This window comes from Phyllostomus discolor, chromosome 8, assembly GCF_004126475.2.
Source record: "Phyllostomus discolor isolate MPI-MPIP mPhyDis1 chromosome 8, mPhyDis1.pri.v3, whole genome shotgun sequence".
In the NCBI taxonomy this organism is placed as follows: Eukaryota; Metazoa; Chordata; class Mammalia; order Chiroptera; family Phyllostomidae; genus Phyllostomus; species Phyllostomus discolor.
This window is the reverse complement of record NC_040910.2, coordinates 2809619-2831192: the sequence shown is the minus strand read 5'-3', so window position 1 is coordinate 2831192 and position 21574 is coordinate 2809619. Positions and strand designations below refer to the sequence as shown.

Sequence of the window (21574 nt, the reverse complement as noted above, 5' to 3'; positions counted from 1 at the left end):
CCCCAGCCAGCAAGGCCCCCAAGGCCCCCACCCCACAACGTGCACTCGGCGGGGGGGGGCGGGGGGGGGGGAGAGGTGGGGAATAGCACGACGCGCCCGGTGCTCCGGCGTGCCGCCTCCTCCTCTCGCCTTGTTCTCAAACAGCCTTCCATCCCGGGGGCTGCCCGTGCCACGGTAACCGTTTCCCACGGGGCCCAGGCGAAAATGTGAAATCTTTCACATTTTGCAAAGTCATTTTCAAGTAAAACATTCCAGTCTTAGTATGTCTCAATCTGGTCAGCTTTCCAATAGAAGTGAAACAATTTGGTAAAAGCAGTGCTGTAACCTTGAACACAAAACTAGCATAAAATAAAAATGTTCACAACTACATTAATACAAGACTGGTGAATCTAATCAAAGGAAAAATCTCACCAAAACTACTCTTTAAAACTTATGACTTTGTAGGAATAATATTATTTAGTTTCATTTCACTTTATCCTCAACCTTAAGTTGTGGCATTCTATGACTTAGGTGTGCAATAACTTGCCCAAATCTCAAATGTTTAGCATTAGTATGAAAATATTTTTCCAATCATCATGAAGTAAACTTAATTTCGTTTATGTGGGACAATTCTATGTTGAATGTTTTCCGTTACATGTAAACTAATGTGAGACCATGCGATGTTGCACCCCTGGGGTGGTGAAGCCCGGTACCAACATTGTTACTTACAGTAGCAGGGCTAGAATGGAGCTTAATTGAAGGAATGAAAGCTGTCCCTCTGCTTAAATGCTAAACAGTCAAAAGAGCCCAAAGCAGAAAAAAACAAGTATCTTCAAAAAAAAAAATCAAACTTGGCACCTTCGTTTCTCGTGGCCGTGACGTAATTGAACCACTCTTTCACACTCGCCACGCCGTGGGGTGGGTTCTCATGGCGACGCCGTGTTATCTTGGTGATCGTTGCCATGGGGCTTTCCAGAGCGCCGCAGGGTTTGGTGACCATGGTGTTGTGGCCCAGGTGAAAATCCAGGGTCTGCACAATGTATGTGGAATGGTCACCGGAGCCTAGAGGAAAGGATGTTTCTTGATGTAACAAACTGTATTCAATGCAAGAAAACAGTGTGGCCGTAAGAGCAACAGATTTAACTAAGTCATAAAGAGGATTGTGAACGTGAGTAAATAAGTGGGAAGAAATGTCACAAATGAGTTTTCTTTCTTTTAGTTATAACTGGATTATCCCAGTAAGAGGAAGAGCACCTGCCATTTTTGGGGGGGTGGGGGGGCGGGTCATCCTGAAGAACCGCTGAGCAGGAACCTCAGGCTGCCGGGGGCGGGGTTCGTCACGCCGATGAGGGGGAAAGCCGAGCCCTGGCCTTCGCAGCCCTACGCCTCCGTCCCGACTGGCAGGTCACTTCCTCACACGGCCACTGCGCCCTTCAGAGTGCCCTTGCTCTCCCTTCCCCGGCCCTGTGGGCATCTCCCACACGCCCGTGCTCGGGTAAGGCACGTCAGGAACGGCTACCGTGACTACGGCCAGCCACAGCAGCAGAACCGGAGTGGACGGCGGGTTCAGGAATAAGCCCTTTCCCACGTTCACGGGCACTGCCCATGCAGTGAACTTCCTGCCACACCGGCCACGTGACAACAAACCGAGATGGACTTCAGGGATAGTGTAAGAAAAAACAGACAAAAGGTGCACGTAAGAAAAAAATCCCTCTGCCAGGTAATACACTATCACATGAGGAGACAGAAGAGAGTAAGAGCTCGAAATGTGCCAGTTTACCGTCTTCCCAGATTTTCTGAGCCTCGGTCCAAAAAGCAATGTTTGGTTCTTCTAAGTGAAAAAGGGCCCAGGACTTGGAACGGAAATTGGGACCGTGGAAACAAGCCAGCGTCATATGGTTGCCGTGCAAGCTCATGGACCCTCCGAACTGCATCCCGTCCTCCGGCAGCGGGATCTGGAACAAGGAGATGTGGCACCCCGACACCACCTTCAGCACGCCGGGCCAGTGCCGGTGGTGCGCGGCGTCCAGCACTGCAAGAGAACCAGACAGCGCCTGTCCCGGCCGCCTGCCGCGCATGTCCTGGCCGGCGGTGGCAGGAGCCCGGGGGCAGCAGGACACCCTTCCAGGGCGGCGGCGGGGACTCGGGCAAGGGAAGCGAACCACCACCAACCCCAGCTGCCCCGGTGACGCAGACGCTAACAGTCTCGGGAAAGACGCTGCGCAGGGACGGACTCGACAGGAAAGGAGCAGCTTGCTGAGGACGGTTACCACTCACACTGCGGCACTGCCTCACACACGCTCACGTGGCACCGCCCACAGCTCTCACAGCACCTCTGCGAGCGGGGCTTTCGTCGGATTCTGACCAAGCGACGCAGAGGAGGGGTGAAGAGGAACAAGGGACCGCAAGACTTAGAAATCAGACACGGTCCCCTTATTTTCAGTACCTTTTTTTTTTCACTCTTTCGTACCCCTGCTCCTCAAAAGTGAGGTCTGAGGACCATCAGCACCGCCCCGGCCCCTGTCTGAGAGGCAGACTCCGGCGCCCCCACACCTGCAGTGCCGGGGTCTGCGTGTGAGTGAGGTCTCCGGGGACCTCGGACGCGCCATCATGGGTGAGGACGCTAACTCCTGTTCCCGCAACAGTGTCCTTCTCGGCTGTGCCCGCAGCCCTCATTCCAGACCCGACAAGGGACCGTGAGCTATGTGTGGTTGGTGCGTCTCCTTAGTTCCCTTCAGTCTGAAACAAGGCCCTGGGCTGGTCTGTGTTCTGGGACAGCGACTTTTTAGGGAAGCCGGGCCGGGCATCTTGGGACACCCCCCCTGCTTGCAGACACCCAGCACCAATTCCAGCCGGAGGGCAGTACGGGGCCGAGAGGAACAAAATGAATGAAGCCACAGGGAAGCAACTGAAAAATATCTAGAAGGCAGAACATTCTAGACTGCAGGAGAACTGTCCAAATCTCTCAAACAAGTGAGGTCACTGAACAAAGGACGATGCTGAATTAAAGACTAAAGGAACAAAACCAGATTAACCTGTGATCTTGAACTGGAGACACTGTTTTGGACGGTTTAGGATAATTTAGGTCAGCTGTGGAACTTGGCCCCAGGCTGGAGCAGGTAAACCAGCAAAAAGGAGCCTGGGGGGCTGCCAGGTGGAAACGGCCGTGCAGCAGTGCGAGCGCTTTGGCAGGAAGCACACACACATACACGCATGCACACACGCACATGCAGGTGCAGAGGGAAGAGTCTGGGGGTCCGGGCAGCAGCGCGAGCACTTTGGCAGGAAGCACACGCACACACACGCACGCACACACAGGTGCACAGGGAAGTGTCTGGGGGTCCGGGCAGCAGTGCGAGCGCTTTGGCAGGAAGCACACACACACACACACACGCACGCACGTATGCACACACAGGTGCACAGGGAAGTGTCTGGGGGTCCGGGCCTCCAGGTGTTCATGGTGTGGTTTCTGGGTGGAATGAGATGCCTTTATTTTTCGCTTGTGTTTTCTAGATTTCCCCCAATGTGCAAGTATTGCTTCTGTGGTAACAAAAACTTATTAGAAGTCACCCCGACTCTAACAACGCTTTGCCAGCATCACCTCTATCCCCTGGCTACAGCCCCCTGGTCTAGCTGGGCTGCCGCAGCGGCCCCTCACTGAGGTGCAGTGAACCTGTATGTCACAGTGGCAGCCACTGCCACCCTCAGTCTCTTCTCCCCACAGCGGCCAGGACGACACGTCACGAAGGACTATTTTCAGACAGAGTTAAACACCAAGTCTGTCCAAGACTCTCCAACAGCCGCCCATCATATTGGGACTGTTATCCATTGCAGGAGCTCAGCCCCCTCCCGAGCCGCCCCCCGCCGCCCCGGGGCCTGGACGCTCCTCCCCCAGGTCTCAGCCTAGACCTTGCCCTGGAGAAGAGCCTTCCCTGACCCACCTTTTCTGAAAGAGCCACCCCCACACACTCGCTCTCCATTTCCTCCCCCTGCTCCGGCCCTTTTCCCAGCACTTCTCTACCCGAAATTGTCTTCACTTTAGTTAGTAAGTTAATTATGGTCCGTCTCTCCCCTTTAGCATGTAAACTCCATGAGGCCAGAACTTTGTCCACTAGACCTTCTGCGCCTAAAACAGTGCTTCAGAACGTGCCGTACTTCATGAACACATGCCGACTGAATTACTGAGGGAAAGCGGGCATGTGCCTAAGGTGACACGCTGACAGGGGCATGCGCAGACGCTCCGATTCCACGGCCCGCGGCCCAGGGGAGAACGCGGAACCGGTACAGGGAGTATTCGGGGGCTTCGAGGCACTGTGGCAGGGGGCGGAGAGGGGGGAGGGGGGCTTCTCAGAGGTCGGCCGGGAATCCCATTGGTGGGTGGGGATCGGTGCGCCCCCGAGCTAACTGGAGGGGAGCACAGGGCGCACGGCACCTCATGGCTCTCAGAGAGGGCTCCCTCTCTTACAGTGGCCAAGGGGCAAGCGCGCGGGGGGCACAGGGGGCTGGCTCTAACGCTCACGCTGCTCTTGCGAACTCCTCTCCAGGGGGTTGGGCACTGCCTTGGGCGGGAGGTAGGGAACGGGCCCCCAGGTGGACAGGGCTCGCTTGCTGGTGTCAAACTGCTGCGTGAAGAATTCCTGGAGCTTCATTCCTATCTTGATGAGGTCTGGCGTGGTCGACCTGGATATCATCACTTGGAATATGTCCCACTTCAGGTCGCCGTGGACAAAAATCTCACTGGAACACAAAGCAGAGCCTCATCAGGCGCCTCACCACAGGGGACAGTTCAGCAGCACGAGGAGGGCTCCCTCCGCACCCCCACCCGCACCCGATGTCCGCACCCGACGTCCGTGCCCGGCGTGCGCACCAGGGAAAGTCATCCTGCGGCACGGGACCTGCTGTGGGGGGGTGGGGGGCGCCCCTCCCCCCAGTACCTCTTATCCGCCATGCTGGAGTCCGGGGCGGCGCACAGGTTCACCTTCCACTCGTCCTGCAGCTTGAGGTCGGCGTTGCTGAAGATGCCCATGAGGATGCTGGAGCCCATGTAGTCCACGCGGGCCTCGGTGGAGCCCATGGTGACCTGGATCTTGTGACTGGGCTGCTGGTTCGGGTGCTCAGAAATGTGAGCTGAAACAAACGACGGTCCCGTTCGCAGAGACGCCCACCGGGGACGACGCCAAACTCGGCTTTGGAAAACCGTGGGGCGTCAACATACCGACCATGTCCAGAGCGTTGACGTCGATGGTCCCGCCGACGACCCCGCCCTTGGAGTCCAGCTGGGACCGCCCCAGCCCCACGGACATGCTGATCTCCCGGTCGCGGTGGCTCCCCACCGACAGGCGGCCCTGGCTCTTCAAGCCGCTGGTGGTCCAGCTATGGGAGAAGGTCGTCGGTGAGACGTCGGCTCCCAGCGTCGCGAGTCACAGCGCGAGTGAGAGGGTTCCAAAACAGTTCAGAAAGAACCTGACTACAAAAACTGGTGCCTAAATGTTAACATTTACGATGAGGCTTTTTGCTCAACTAGCAAGTTATGCTGTTTTACTTATAATTTTCTCTTTTTAGACCATATTTCCTGTTGTTTTATAGCATCTTTAGGATGAGATTGAGGCATTGTCAGGATAAAGCAATTTTACACTTTTCTCAACTGTTTTTACTGTTTCAAACATTTCAGCACTAAAAAAAGGTTTTGAGTGGCTTTACCACAATGTAAGGAAAATTAAAACTGACGATTAGGTACGGCTCTCTGAACCGGAATAGCTTACGTTGTGTTTCCCATCACGTTGCTCATGTTCATCTGGACGTTTAATTGCTTCAGGTTGATAGCAAACACGACGAGTGTTTCCCACGGGGTCCCCTGCTGACTCGCTGCTTTGTTTGACTTGTTGAAAGGAGCTGATGTCTTTGACAGTGAATCTGGAAACACAAAAACAAATGCACGTTTACTCACACAGATGCTCAGCGATCACCGAGCACAAACCACGCCCACCACTACGGCCCCAGAACCGAGGGCACGGAGTCCTCGTGCTCAGGCCCCGTCCCAGAGCGGCCACCTCCTGACGGCGTCCCGTCGGGGCCGCAGCCGCGCTCGCGAGAGCTCGTGAAGTCCTGCACGCGCTCCATCGCGGGTGTGCACGGGACATGGCAGCCTGGGTCGCTCAGCCCCCGGGCCACCTCAACGGGGCTGGAAACCCCTGGCTGCTACCGGCCAAGACAGGACCGCGAGCCAGGGCCCACCCTGCGACGCCGAGGCTGCTGCGTGCCTTCTCCTGGGGCTCACGGGTGCACGGGTGTCAGGAATCCCGCACACCCTCACTGCACTCTCTCTTACCTCATGACATGAACTACGCGCTTGTTTTTATGTGTTCAGACACAAGTAGAGTGTGAGCATACGAGAGTTCAAAACACATGGAGTCACCGAAAGACTGACTGAATGAATACTAAGACTAATTTTTTCAGTATCGAACTTCTCTTCCAACATTGTAGGTTTGACTTCTACAAACACTAAAGCATGGAGAAGTCCAGACTGATGGTCACAAACTGGTCACAGGGTGTGCAGTACAGCGCAGGGAACACAGTCAATGACACTGACGCTGTGGATGGGGCCGGGTGGGCCCTGGAACTACCGGGGGCACCAGCGTGTAAGCACACGCCTGTCTAGCCACTGTGCTGTACACCGGGAACTCATGCAAAATGATACTGCGTGGAAACTGTAAGGGAAAGAACAAATGAAAACCACCACACCACACGAGCACACTAAAGCAGGCCATCCCCCTCTCTCGGCCTCCCTGCCAAAGCTGCCGGCACCAGCTGTCTCCTCTGCAGGCAGAAACTTCCAGGTGTGCGCTGCTTGGCTGCCCGCCCCTGCCCCGCCCTCATCTGCAGAGACCTGCAAGGTCAGACCTGCCCGCAGGAGGGGCAGGGATCTGGGGGTAACTCGCTGAGACCTGGATCTGGGCACCGGCACCGGGGGCCACTGAGAACAGGCAGCGTTACCTCTCCGGGGCACGGAGGAGTCCGACACGCTCCTGGACCTCACGGCCGCGGGGGACTTGAGGCTCTGCGCCACCCCCGGCGACACGGTGCTGCCCGCCAGGTGCTCGCCGAACACGCTGGGGGACGGGGGCATGTGCGTGAAGGAGGCCGACTGGCTGGGCTGCTCCCAGGTCCTGCAGTAGGCCTTCCGCGAGGACTCGGGGGACAGGTGCTGGCTCGCCCCCTCGATGGAGTCGGGGGTCCCTGGGCCGGACGCTGACAAGACGCAGGGACAAAAGCAATTAACGGTAAAATCAGCACGTCACAAAGTAATAAATTTCGCCACTGTTACCGCTTCTAACCCCATTACGCACTTTTCCCGGCTCTCTGTTTGATACGGAAGCAGAAGCTTCCAGCTGGCCAAGTGCCTCCAGCTTGCTCGTTTACTCCTCACAGCAAGGCTGGGGGAAGGGCTCAAGGGGCACCACGTGCCCGTTACACACGAGGGGCGGGCCTGGGCTGGACGTCTCCTATTCCAGTCGTGTCCTGCTAGCTCCCCCCTCACTCACACAGCGTCACCCGACAGCACTACCTACGTCCAGGAGGAAAACCGCAGGCACTGTGACAGCACGCCCCACCCAGCACCTTCTGTGCTCCGTGCCTCGTCAGCCGTGACTGACCGGAGCAGTGAAATATACAGGGCCTGCTGGACTGTGGTCGGTAGGGTGATACTACGGGTGTGATAATTTTCATTTTACTTCAAACATTTCACCTGAAATGTTATATGGTGTGCCTGAGTGTGATACTGTTACACTACAGAATTACATGCTTTTGACTTTGTGATAAAAGATTTTGACATAAGAAAGGGGCCTCATTTGTGCCAGGCCCTGAATTCCTGCATCTGCAGGTGCCACAAAGATTACAGAGAACGCCTAGAGGCCACAAGTCAGCTGAGCACCGCGCTCCTGCACACCCGGGCTCACAGACGCTTCCTGCACGAGGGAGCGAAAGGCACGGAGCGACTTACGAACCGTCAATCTTGTCACTGGTGCTGCCCAAATTAAAACCAACCGAAGTGTTAAGTCCAACCACACAGCAAGCTTACTTGGCAAGTTTATAGTCTGGTCTCCAAGGAAGAGGCGCCTTGCAATGCTTCTCCTGTACCAGGCCCTGGGGAACGCCAGGATCTCACTGAGTCGGCGCATGTCGTATTTGAAGGAAGCAGAGCCTATGTCACAGACGGCTGGCAGGGAGACAGAGAGGACCTGTTAGCACCGGCTCCCAGACCTGTGATGTTCCCGCACGGCATGACACGGTGTCACACCGTGCTCACCACACTCAAGTTACACTCGTTACACTTGTTACAAGTCGTGAAATACCAGAGAACGTGGCACAGTTTGATCAGTCAGTGATAACGTGCTCCTTCCAGAGAGGAGAGAAGAGCACCTTCCGACCTGACACCATTGGCTCCACCCCTTTGGTGAGGCGGGGCAAGCTGGAATCATCAGTTTCTCATGAAATTCTCAGAGAGGCTCTAAAGGTTGGTCTCAGGGACAGCTTTTAACTGTGACCCAGGGCTCTCCCCAAATATGGCAGATGGCTCGGGGGGACCAGCTGGGACACACCCCCTCAGAAGGGGCCGTGTGCAGGGCAGCTGTAGGCAGCTGTGGGCAGCAGTGGCTGTCAGGGAGAACACCTGAGCCCCCGCCCACACAGCCCAGCCCACCCCACCCGCCCTAGAAGGCCCAGGAGCTGCGCCTTTATCCTCCACCAGCTTGGTGGCCTCTCAGTCCTCTGTCACCCAGGCAGGGGGCTGAGGCCCCCCTCGTCCCCTCTGCAGCTCCTCAACAGACGTGTGGGTTCTCTTCGATTTCTCTCGACACTATCCTCCTCCCCTTCACCACTGTCGACGCCCACGCCGGCATGAATTCTTCTTTCATGTACAGAAACGTACGAGCAGAGCCGCTGATGGTCTGTGTCCAACTCTGCCTTGTTTCTTACGGTCTGAGCACTCAGGTGAGATCTGTCCTCAGTGTACGATACACATTCTGCTACTCTGGGGACGACGCTGTCCTCCCGCTCTGACGGCCGTACTGCCCACAGGAAGCGCCGCAGGGGCAGCACCGTCTCCGGCCCAGCTCTCTGCAGTGCTCGCGCACCGCCAGCACCAGAGTCCGGACGAGCTCCGCAGCTGCGGGCAGCCCCTCTCGAACACTCAAAATCACATGTGTCTGCAACATCTTAGTGTGCTCAGAATTTGCAATTTGAAAGTCAAGTAAAAAGTTAGAGATTTTACCAGTTTCTGGTAGAGGAGTGAGGAAAAGCAGCAGTTTTTGGCGGTTTAGAGAGGTGTATCCCCGCCCCTGGGAGATCTTTCTCCGTGCTTTCCTGGACACCTTGCTCCTCGCACGGGTGACCCGGGGGGCCGCGAGCTCTGGGCCGCCCTGCAGCCCCTCCCCGCCCTCCCTCTCCCACTGAAAGTCTGATGGTAAGTACATTTAATACCTGAACACTGTTAAAAGGAGGTCCTCATTTAATTCTGGAAAACAATATATTTAAGTTAAGAAGCTATAAAATTGTATACCGGATATATTTATGAGTGTGGTGTCCATTTTGCTTGCAGACTTGTTTACAGACTGACTTTCAAAAAACGAGGTGCCTCCTGATCGCCGTATCCGAGATAAACTCACTTTTACAAACTCGAGGTTTATGCTCAGTGAGTCTTTCCGACCGGTGACAGAGGTGGGTTCTTCATCCACATTCCCTTTAAAACACACACACACACTTCCATGTAGGCTATGCACGTGTGCACATGCACACACACACATACACACACAAACTACCTACTGCAGTTCCGTGACACTATCCCACACCCTGGAAGTGAGCATCCATCAGCTCACTTCCGCCAGGCAAAAGCTCCAGCGAAGCCCTCTAACGCGCACTTTCAGAGCTGACGCTGCAATTCAGAGTGCCCGTGAGAGTCCAGTTCCCCAGCTGCGACCACAGGAGCACTGGCCACACTCTCATCATGAATTAGTGAACGTGGTCACACACTTTAAAAATTCACGGTTTGTACAGCAGTTTCTTATGCCAGTAAACCTACATCCAAAGAAATTACTGTGCTGTGCACATCACTTGTAAAATATTAGGAGCCTTTACATTCTTGTGTAAGTAATTTACCTTACTTACTTATTGCACATTTTTACTGATCTGTAGGGACGGGTAGATATTACCAAGAGGAAACAGGTTTAGGTCTCTGGTCTCGTTTCACGCCCATCACAAAAGGCATCACATGCTCTGACACCACCGAGGCCCGGGCAGGGCCGACACGCCGAGACAGAGGCGCGTGCGCCAGCGTACCTAGTGCCCCCGGCCCGGCCGTGAGGCCGGACACGGCGGTCTTCTGCTTCCCGGCCCCGTACGGGTGGAACACATAGAGCGAGAAGTCGGACATGCAGGCCGTGAAGCTCAGCCCCGACGAGCTGCTGCTGGCCGTGGTCAGGTCCGACTGGCTGCTGCTGTGCCGGCTCCGGCCGAGAGGGCTGCCCAGGCCCGACGAACCTGCAGCCGACACAGACACCCAGAACCTCTGTGAGCCGCGGGAAACCAAAGCCTGCCACCAACACAGCCTCAGGAGCCCAGTGCGACCGGAAAATAAACTAGAGATGCTCAACCATAAACTCATCGACAGCTTTAAACCCTTGAAAACAAAATGATGTCTTAGACGTACTTTGCAATTAATTTACTGAATTTACTCGGTAAACCGGGGTTGAACACTCTTGAAAGAGCCAGGTGCACGTGTGAGTGACCAGCTCCTTGGCATCCTGCTTCTTCTCCCCCCGCACCACCGGAAGCCACAGGAGAGACGCCGAACAGTGGAGGGTTAGGCAGCGGGTGGGGGACAAACTGGACAGGCGGCACAGAAGCCCAAGTCACACAGCAGGAGCCTGCACTCAGCAGGAGACAGTGGGGACAGCGCAAGGCACACGAATGCGGAAAGTCGTGCCGTCTGCCACAGCATGGACGGACGCAGAGGGGATGATGCTCAGTGAGGTCACCCACTCAGAGGAAGGCAAGTACCATGGGACTCCACTTACCCGTGGAGTCTCATGAACGAATCAGACAGACAGAATTGAAACAGACTCACAGGCACAGAGAACAGACTGACGGCTCCCAGAAGGGAGGGTGCTGGCGGCCTGGGTGAAAAGGTGTAGGGTTTGAGACGTGCAGACCGGTAGTTACAGAATAGTCACAGGGTGGTACCATACACATAGGGAACAGAGTCAGGACACTGTAACAACCACGTATGGGTCCAGGTGGGCACTTAAAATACGGGCAGAATCGCTTTGTAAAGCAGTATGTGACTGACTAACCACTGTGCTGTATACCTGAGACTAATACAAAATAATATTGAATATAAATGGAATAGAAGAACCCCCACTGATAAGCCCCCCCCCAAAATGCAGAAAGTTGTGGATCCTCTCTCTTAGAGACCAGGCGTCCCCACGTCCGAACTTTCTGTGGGTGGACAGGCTGATCCCCGATACGCGGTCAACACAAACAACACGAGACCGTCTGCGCCAGAGCTGGGCAGCCCTCGGCTCCGCACGGACGAGGCAGGGGCTGAGGAAGGCTGCTTTACCTGGGGTTCCCGTCTTGCCTGCAGAGGCCTTTGCCCCACCCTGGGAGGCGGTGCTTCCAGGGGACAAAGTCTCAGCCGGATACGTGGTCCCTAAGGTCTCCAGCTCTCCCCGGTTTGAGGAGAACACCAAGTCCAGGGATGGCAGCTTCAGCATGCATTCCACTCTGGACACTGGCAAGCAGCTGAACTTGATCTGGGAGGGCTGCAGCGCAGACAGCCAAAGGGGAGAAAAGGCTCCGGGTTAGACAAGCTCACCGCGGGTTCCGAAAACTACATTTCCCTTTCAGTCCACAGATGCCAAGCGACTGACACATAACGTCCCAGCTTTGGCAAACAGACCCACGGGACACTCAGCACTGTATTAGCACAATGGGGTCGCTTTTAACATCTAAGTCTTTGAAGAGCCACTGCTGGGCGATAGATATTTAGGTATCTAGATCATTCAGACCATTAAAGACACTTGTTGGTAATCAAGTCCAGGAAGTACTTTCCCTTGTGCTAAAATTCTAAAAGACTTGCATTAGTTACAGTTCCATAAGCTCTCAAGCGCTCCGTCGTTGCGTGTTTCAGGAGACCCTGGGAAGCCGTGCACGGCACCAGGAGGAAGCGCTCCTGGCCAAGCAGCCGCTGCAGAGAGCAGCCTGCACAGGGCACTGACCGCCGCCGCCTCCTTTATTCCGGAGACGGAGGGTGCGATTCCAGGTGAGGGTGAGCGAAACCCTCGAGTTCACCAACGAGCAGTTTTCCCATCGCCTAGCCAAACGGGCTCTGCCAGAGGCTGACTTACGCTCCCCAGGGGCTCTGGCAGGACTGCATTTTAACGTGAAGGAGCAAAGAGCAATCACATGACCCGCAGCAAAACTCTCAGAGGCTCTGCTGCGACCTTCTGTCTCCCCGCACTTCCCTGCACTTCCCTCTGCCCCAGGCAGTGGGGCAAGGAACGCACAGGCCGTTCTGAAAAAGACTGGTGGCGCTGAAGCGGGATTTGAACTTACACGTTTTTGTTTTCTCACACAGGTGTGAGATCTGGATTTTGAAAACCCTCCTTGGCAGAAAAGCACACACAAGAAGCTGCACAGGTGCCTCCCCAAGGTGCCGGGCGCCTCGCAGCCACGGTGCGCCCAAAGGTCCGTGAGCCCCGGGAAAGACCGCGTGACCGCAGAGGACCGCGTGGGAGACGCCAGGGGACCGCGTGGGAGATGCCAGGGGACCGAGTGGGAGACGCCAGGGGACCGCAGGAAAGACGCTTCCCTCTCGGGCCGAGGGAAGGAGGCGGCGCCCACCTGCACGCGGACGTACACCACGACGTCCACGGGGAAGGAGGAGTACGCAGACGTGGAGGACGACACCAGTGACGCCGTGGACTCCTCCATGGGCTCTGGGATGTCAAAGTGCCCCATGTCCTCATCCTGGGAGCTGACCGCTGTGGGAAGGCCCAGCTTCAGTCTGGCCGCCAGGACCGGGCCGGCCCTGCGCTCAGGGCTGTGAGCACGCCGCCAGCTTGCTTCTGCGGCCCCTCGAGCCCCGCTACAGTCCCCAAGCCCCCCCCCCCACGGGGCCACCAAACACCGCAAAGCAGCGGCAGCTTTGCCTCCGCCCTCCAGGACTGACAGCGAAGAGCCGCCTCGGGGCCTCAGGAGGGAGCTGTCATGAGCTCAGTGTGGCCGTGGGGGGACCCCGCACCCTCGCCAGGACCTGGCTGGTTTACTTGTGAATGAGGACTAGCTGACCCCTCGAGTTCTTTTTCAGCTCCGCAATTCTTTTATGTTATCACTGAATACGTTACGTAACAGCAGATAGTGCCAAAGTCGTGTATTAAGTAATAATAAATCACCGCACAATCCTTCTAAGTCCTGGGCCCCAAAGTGTGCGTGATGGGGAGCGAGCAGGGAGGGGTGCTCACTTGTGTGATTCCTCTCGATGGGGGTGATGGGGATGGTCTCCAGGGCCTTCTCCAGGAAGTCCAGCAGGCAGGGGCTGATGACCATCTCCTCCGGCAGCGACTGCAGGGCGACCCAGGCGTACAGCTTGGCCGTCTTCACGCCCCCGCTTCCTTTCCCCTTGGCTAGGGCAGCGACAGATGAGGGTGAGCTTAGCACGACACACGGCGCCTTCCCGAGACACCCGAGTCCCACGCAGTCCAGCGACGCAGTTACAACCACACGAGAACGCAACATGGAGAGCGGCTGACAGACACGACACGTTAGCGTCAGAACACACAGGTGGCGAATGTGTGGATAACGAGTTACTGCCCTGCTCCAGCTCACGGATTTGGGTCAGGCTTTCGATACGGAGAACTCTGACCGACAGTCTTCAGTGGCAAGTGAAGAAAAACGCCACTCCTCTCAGGCTTCCCTCTGTTCTCGCTCTTCCTAGCGCGCACACGTCTGTAACTGGTCCCTGCGTGGGCTGCCCCTCGCTCCTTCTCCCCAGCCCGGTACCCCCACCTCAGCAGGGCGAGCTCAGTGGCTACCGCACACGCGGCTCACTTTGCCTTAGGATGGCAGCTATGACAACACATACTAGTTGTGTAAACCTGGGGAGTAAATCCAACCTCTATGAGCCTTCACTTCCCTCACGTATCAAATGGGAATAATAACGGCTGTCCTGCACTCAGTGGGCACAGATGTTAGATGCGCCTTGTCAACTGGAAATTATATAAAAAGACTGGCATTGTCATCATGATCACAGGTCACTTTAAAAGGCTTATGTATAAAGTCCCATCTCCCAGACGACACTGCTTCAGATAGTCGCTGTCCACCCTGACGTCCCCTGTTTTGGAAATGCCATGCAGACAGGACACTGTTCACGCCGTGCGGTACCCGGACCGCAGAACGGCCTCCGGCGTCCTGGTCCGGCATCCACATCTGGACGTGGCTCCCCCCACCCCCACTCTGGGCGGGGCTGGGCTGCAGGGCCAAGGGGTTTGTGGATGGGATGACACGTGGCTTGGGGCTAAGCCATACAAGATGAGGCTGCCTCAGCCAGGGACTCCTCCAGAGAGACTCCCCAGACCGGAGGAGAGGCCCACGGGGGCAGGACACAGCTCGCAGCCACGTGCCCCGGGACCCGGTGGAAGCAGCTGCCCCAGGCCCAGGCACGCATTCAGGTGGCTCAGCCCTCGCCCAAGCTTGGCAGCAGCTTCGGGAAGGACAGCGAGGTCGGACTCACCCAACCACACTGCTCCTGAGTTTGTGATCCACAGACGCCGGGTCTGAGGTTATAAGCGACCCGGCTCTGGACAATTTGTTGTGTGATAACAGATAACGAATGTGGCCACACCAGTGCACCCTGTCTTGTATAAGTCTGATGTTTCCGTCTAGACCACCACTTCCAAACTGGAACTACAGAGAACTGTTTCTAAATATGCAGAGTTAAAAAAGCTAAGTGTTTCGTATACTAAGTTTACTTTAACAACTGATACTCTAAGGTAGTATCAGTTTGAAAACCAGGCCAGAGCAGCTGGCTCGCACTCCCATCTGTGAACCCGGCACAGCCACTATTAAGTCTATTTCCTCTTCCCTTAAACCCGCGAGTCTGAAAGTCTCGGCAGAGCAAGGAGGTGACGACGACACAGTAAGCCACAGAGAAAGCAAGAGCCCACGCTCCCGTCAGTACCTGAGGGGAGAGGTGGGGGCTGGGGAGGAAGTAAGGTGTTAGTCTTGCTCTGGACAGTGCAGGGCAGAGGAGGAGGAGCAGAGGCGGCGCTATCTCTCATACCGGAGAGCTTGGACTCTTTCGAGAGCGTTCTCGGCAAGGACGACCCCCTGGAGGCGCTGGGCGACTCGGTCTTCAGCGTCTTGGAGTTGTAATGCAGCTGCATGGGGAGGAAGAACCTTCCGAAGTTAAGGCCACGCCCACGAGAGAGAGGAGGTGCAGGAGGGGTGCGGAAGGAAGAGCCAGGCCCTGGGGTCACAGGTCGGCTCTGGGACCCTGGCGCTTCTTAGCTTTCTCGCTTTTCCAAAACTGAAAAGGTCACCCCAGTGGTATTTAAAGTTATTTCTGGCTTAGCATTCTAGGATTCCACAGCTCTAGAACCTAAAAACTAGCTGTTTAATAGCACTGCAGTAGGCAAGGCTTGGTAAACATGTCCTGTCAATGCATAAAATGTAAAATGAACTTTCTGCTCAAACTTCGTGGCAAAAGCTGCCTCGGAGCAGTGACAGCGCGCCACGGAGACAGACGCTCACGCGTTCCGGAGGAACCTCGGCCGCCCCACTTCCACGCCACCGGCGGGGAAGAGCCTGGGCGGGAGGAGCAGACGCAGCCCCCGGGACAGGACCCCGCACCCTGGACGGACCCCCGGGCCGGCACCTTCACGTCCACGCCGGGGATGTAGAAGACCGTGGTCTCCAGGTCGCTGGGCTTGGTCTGCAGCGACGACGGCACCTTCTTGCTCGTCATCAGGTGGGTGGTAGAGGCATAGTTCGTCTGAAACTTCTTCTTTGAAGGAGAATCTTGATCTAAACTCCTGGAGCTTCTGTCGTAGCTCCTAGAAACAGAGAAGTGTTTTATCTTTTTTAAAAATGACACTCCTCTCCCTTCTTTTTGTTTAAAATCAAACTGTCATTTACACAGTCAATGGAATGTCGTCCCTCAACAATGAGGTCGAGAAGGGAAAGCTGTTCGGGGTGTCTGGCTGAGCCGGCTGACCCCTCGCCCGGACGCCGGTTCTGTCCTGTGGTCTGTGACCTTTCCTCTCACTGCGCTCATGCCCGTCCCACTGCGCACAGAGGCTGAACCAAGGAAGCTGCCCCTTACAGAGGTAAAACAGCGGGTAGCAGCAAGCTATTGTGGTTTATTAGGGTTCAACCCAAAATAAATGGTCTTTTTTTTTTACCATCACTACTACCTTTGCAAGAATTTCACTTTTATCTTGTGATTTTATAAAAGCCTCCTCAGCCCTTGATGGTGTGGCTCCACTGGTTGGAGCATCAACCCATAAACCAAAAGGTCATGGGTTTGAGTCTTGGTTGGGGTGTTCGCGAGGCGACTGATGGATGCCTGTCTCCTTGCTCTCTCACCCTCCCTCCCTTCCTCACCCTCCCTCTAGGGTCAGTGGCCATGATCCCGGGTGAGGGCTGAGAAAGGAGCAGAGCCGCCTTCGACAAGCAGACCCTGTGAAGACCTCCCTCACGGAACACCGCGGGTGAACACGGGAGGTGAGCACACGGGGCTGGAGCCCCCCGCCGGTCTCCCGGCCTCCAGGTCTGCGAGCCTCCCCCTCTGGTCCCACCCGCACTCCCACCCCCCGCCCAACCACAATCTTCTTCTTCTAATTCCCTGCCAGATTGGGAAAGAAAAGCGAACCAAAAGTCTGACGGGAAAATAACCTAACATCCAGCCTGTGCGCAGCGCCAGCTGCTACTGGTGGGAGCAGGCGGCGAGGCCGCAGGTGTGCCCGGACAAGGCCCGGCACACACAGGCCCCGTGTGCCAGCGGCCCCGCCGTGCTCGTTTCCCGCGGGTCCATCACAGCGGTCAGTAACCAGACCCTCCTGAGGGCAGCCCCGCTCTCTAAGATAGAAGGGGGCTCTGCAGGGGCAGCGTGAGTGGAGAGACTCACGCTGGCTTCAAGGGGAACCCAAAGGGGTAACTATTTTAACTAAAGAATTCCCTAGAATCTGAAATAGACACCCACTTCCAGTCGCCAAAACACATCACACGCTGGTCTAAAGAAGCAGTGTGCTACCCAAGCGACCCCTCGGACACTGAACCGTGACCGAGTCTGCTCCGCACACCGCGCTGCGGGGTCGGGGCCCGTCCGCGGACACCGCGCCAGCAGCGCCCCCTCTGGTAAGACAGCATGCTGGGAGACCCTCCTCGGGGAGGCCCTGTTCGGGGCGCCCCTCACCTCCTCAGGCCCACGTCGTCGTGCTCCTGCAGGAGGGAGGTCGGGTGTAGCACGCACTTCCCGCTGTCGATTTCCACCCGTACGTCGAGTTCAAAGTCGATGTTCCTCTCCGAGGCTGTGCCGCTGAGGCTCCGGTTGGCGGGGGCCGTGGGCCAGCGCTCCGTGAACAGCTGGTGGACGGCAGCGAAGCCCGTGGCCTTCTTACGCGACGTGTGTCTACGGCGAGAACAACTGGTCACCGCCCAGGGCAGAGCGGGAGGAGGTGCGCACGCTGCCCTCCAGCGTGCTGTGCGAGCCGCAGTCTTTGAGGAGACTGCTCTGTCTCACAAGTTCACGCGAAACACTCCACCAGCTCACACCGACCGAAGCGTCTCCTGAGCGTGACGGAGCCCGTTTTACTCCACACCCACGCACTGAGAGCGGCCACTGTGTGCCTGGCCGTGCGCTGAGGTGCGGGCACGGTCTCCGCCGTGGGGGGCAGCTGCAGGTGCCTGCGGGCACCACCTCCACGTCAGGGAGGACAGAGCGTTTTGCAAACGCGGCAGATCTTCTGCGATCGGGTTACGGGACAGAGGCACAGGGAAAGGAAGAGAGCCAGTGCACCACGGAGCCCCGTCACACCAGTAAGCCCCGCCCACGTCTCTCGGTCTCGCTGCGCTCGGCCACGGAGAGTCTTTCCCGTGAACAGCCGCACGCGATGCTTTAAGCTCGGTCCTAGACTCGCAGACGTCACCCGAGGACCTGAACACTAAAGGGTACTCACGAGGGTTTCCTGTAGATGTAAAACCTTTCCTTCTCGTGGTCTTCATCCTTTTCGTCCTTCTCGGAATCTTCGCTCGTAGAAGACAAACTGTCGTCCCGCCGGCCGTCTTCAGGCTGGAAGGCGGCGCCGGGGGAGAAGCCTGGCACCCGGGGGGAGCGGAACACGGAGCAGGACCCCTCGCTGCTGGGCGAGTAGTGGGAGGGGCCGTCGATGGTGACCGACAGAAGGTCCAGTTCTGTCTCCTCCGGAAACTGGGCGTGAAAAGAGGAAACGTGAATCAGGTTCCAATCACAAACTTCTCGATTAAAACAAGACACACGTTTAAGCATTTAAGAATTGTCCCAGAGTCGAATTTCCTCACTCTGAACGGAAAGAAAGGTCAGCTTTGCGAACGCATGCACCGGCACAGCAAGGAAGGAAGCGGAAGGTCAAACCACAGAAAGTCACACCACCGACATGCGAAACGCTCGAGTGAAACTGTGCTCAGATAAGCGTGTGCCGCCGTGTTAATCAGTAGGAAGCACAAGTCAAACATGCTGCGAAGAGCGAAGAAAACGAGGACCCGCCGCAATCAGCGGGCAGGGGAGCGTCGGTGACACGGAGGGGCGCCCCACGCAGCGTGGCAGGCAGCAGCAGTGGTGGAGGGTCCCGTCCGGGCGGGAGACAGCACAGAGCTTCTGGAAGGGATGCGTCAGTCACTCAGACTTAAGAACCCTACACCGGAGGGTGAACGGTTTGTATCAACACCGTGGCACTCACTGAGGACTGCAGCCGGTGGCCACTGCATTCAAGGAGGCGGCAGAAACACAGCCGCCTACGACCTGCTCTGGACCCCCGACTCTGAGAGCTGCCTGCCTGCCTGCCCTCCGGCGGGGGGGGAGGAGGGGGGCCCCGAGGGCCTCTGTCCCGTCTGCCATGCGAGGTGAGCAACTTTCTGCTGCTGCCACTATTTGATTCCTACTGAAGTTCTAGTTTCCTAATTCAAAACTTCAAGCATTTGCAGGATTCACCTTTTCTTTACTTTCTATAAGATACGCGTTGTTTAGTGTATATAAAGTAAATCAAAGTTTATCGGAGCACCTTCAGTTTTTAAAACTATAGTAAGAATTTATGTAGATAAACATCCCTTTGTTTTCTATTCATTTGTTATTTAACCATGCCTAATGACTTATTTTGTAATTTATAATTTCACATACTATTTTTACTAACAGCGTACATGTTACATAAAAGTAGGGCTTGACTCAACGCGCTCAGGAATCAGTCGTTTCCCAGTACATACACACACTGAATCACATGCTGCACAGCTGAAACTAACACAATATGTCAATCATATCCATTACAAACACTTAATTGGTAGATTCCACTCAATCCACTGTAAATGATTTATTTCCAAGTTCATTTTTAGAAAAAGGATAGGTTTACCAAGCTCAGTTATTATAATCTTCTAGTTTTAAAACAAAATTCAGCCCTGGCTGGTGTGCCTCAGTGGATTGAGTGCTGACCTGCAAACCAAAGGGTTGCTGGTTCGATTCCTAGTCAGGGCACAGGCCTGGGTTGCAGGCCAGGTCCCCAGTAGGGGGTGTGTGAGAAGCAACCACACACTGATGTTTCTCTCCCTCTCTTTCTCCTTCCCTTCTCCTAAAATAAGATCTTTCTTAAAAAGCCACATACATTTAAAAAAATTCAGTTCAACTAAATTCAGTGCAACTAAATTCAGTGCAACTATGGGAAATACAGGGTGCAGCAGAAGTAATGCCTGCTTGAGTGTGGTTGGCAGGGTAATCACATGGGTGTAATAGTGTATAGTTTTACTTTGAGCATTTCACCTAAAATGTCATAGTGTGCTCACGTGTGATACTGTCATGTTACAGAATTACATGCTTATGATTTTGTGGTAAAAGGTTCTGTAATAAAAAAGGGGCGTTATTTGTGCTGGACCCTGTATATTGAGAGTGTAGCGTTAAAAGTTGGAAAGGGAAACCAAGTGTATGTGAAGAAGTGGCAATTTTTAAAAGTAACTTGACAATTTCCAGACAAAGGTTTATATAACTAGTATGTAGGTACATTTTAAAATTCAATTTTACTTTTATGATTTATTTAGAGAAAATATCTAGCTCATATAAATGTTATTTTGACTTATAAATTATGACTGTGGCATATTTTCCATACTATTTTAAAAATTAGAATAATTTTCTAAGTGGAGTTTTTATACATTTTTTTATACCAGTGACTCAAAAGAAATAACATTCAATAATTTGTTGTTTTGTGATAGGTTTGATTTTAATTTGAACCAGTCAGCAATTTTTTTTTAAAGAAAACATTCATTTTGTATTAAGGATTAGCAAATAACTGTAATAAAACTGCATTTTTTCGTTTACAACTTGGTTGAGTTGATTTAGCCTTTTAATTGTGAAGATTGAATAGTATTAAACTATGAAAAAGTATAAAACTAAAATATATTTATGCAAGAGCTCTGTAACTCAAAAAATCTTAAACCTTTATCTGAAATATTTTTGAGGTCTGAGTTCAGCATGAAATGAGAGGAAGACATTTATTTAGAAAGATGATTTCCGAGGTGGTTAATTAGTTTTAAAGCAGAATTTATGTTGTTCTTAAAAAGTACCTGAAAGTACCCTTCCCCGGGACAGCTGGACTCAGGTGTGCTTGCCCACACTGTTTTTTTCAACTTAAAATAATAAGAAAATTTATAAAAACTCACAAAAATAGTTTAAAATAAACAAATATACAAAAAACAAAACATCTTTAACATGTTATTAAATTGGGCTGCAACTTTGAAGCTGACTTTTTTCCTCCTGGTTTCTGCTGTTACCTTTACACATTTGACCCTGAAGTGCGGAAGTACGAAATGCACAAGCAGTCCGCATCCCACCTGTGTGCAGGCCCTGGTTTAGTGTGGCTCTGCCACAGGAAGGGAATGCCCAGCGGAACCTCTGCCTGGACCTCGCTGTGGTGTCTACACACTCCGCAGGACACTGGCCGGCCAGTGGGCGGTGCCCTGCTCTCGCTGGAGTGCCCCAGCGACACAGCCCCCACCCGGCTGCAGGCGGGACTCGCGCGCTGAAATCGCGGAGCCGTCACAGCTGTGTGGTCCCTTAGCCCCGGGCGTCTAACCCAGGGGCCTCGCTTACCGTGTCCTGGATGTTGAACGTCACGCGGGGCCCAGGAGATGCTGCGTCCACACGGATTTCCGGGAGCTCCTCGGGGTCTCCTGCTCGAGAACTGTGAGTGAAACGTAAACTTACAAAACATCAGCACTCCCGTTTTTAAAAAAAATCCCTGGACTTTATCACAGTCTGATTCGTGACACTGCACTCTATTTCTAAATATTTACCACAACCGAAGAC

The 21574-nt window shown here is 54.6% G+C and overlaps 1 protein-coding gene across 4 annotated transcripts in view; it reads right to left on the bottom strand.

Annotated features, from left to right (window-relative positions):
* Positions 1-21574, bottom strand: part of KIAA1109 (KIAA1109 ortholog) — a 121145-nt gene that overhangs the window by 4999 nt on the left and 94572 nt on the right. For 2 of the 4 annotated variants that reach the window (XM_036031782.1, XM_036031781.1), the window contains 19 exons: positions 21359-21449; positions 20833-20895; positions 18210-18460; positions 17447-17662; positions 15908-16085; positions 15212-15410; positions 13497-13658; positions 12877-13016; positions 11594-11795; positions 10312-10512; positions 9536-9715; positions 8057-8194; positions 6973-7227; positions 5742-5892; positions 5195-5352; positions 4914-5106; positions 4499-4716; positions 1760-2011; positions 838-1041 (listed from right to left, as the gene is read on the bottom strand). In XM_036031782.1, the coding sequence (XP_035887675.1) occupies positions 838-1041; positions 1760-2011; positions 4499-4716; positions 4914-5106; positions 5195-5352; positions 5742-5892; positions 6973-7227; positions 8057-8194; positions 9536-9715; positions 10312-10512; positions 11594-11795; positions 12877-13016; positions 13497-13658; positions 15212-15410; positions 15908-16085; positions 17447-17662; positions 18210-18460; positions 20833-20895; positions 21359-21449 (3452 nt within the window). Of the gene's footprint in view, positions 1-837; positions 1042-1759; positions 2012-4498; positions 4717-4913; positions 5107-5194; positions 5353-5741; positions 5893-6972; positions 7228-8056; positions 8195-9535; positions 9716-10311; positions 10519-11593; positions 11796-12876; positions 13017-13496; positions 13659-15211; positions 15411-15907; positions 16086-17446; positions 17663-18209; positions 18461-20832; positions 20896-21358; positions 21450-21574 lie in introns of all 4 variants that reach the window. The other 2 variants (XM_036031783.1, XM_028519465.2) reach the window with 2 other exon arrangements.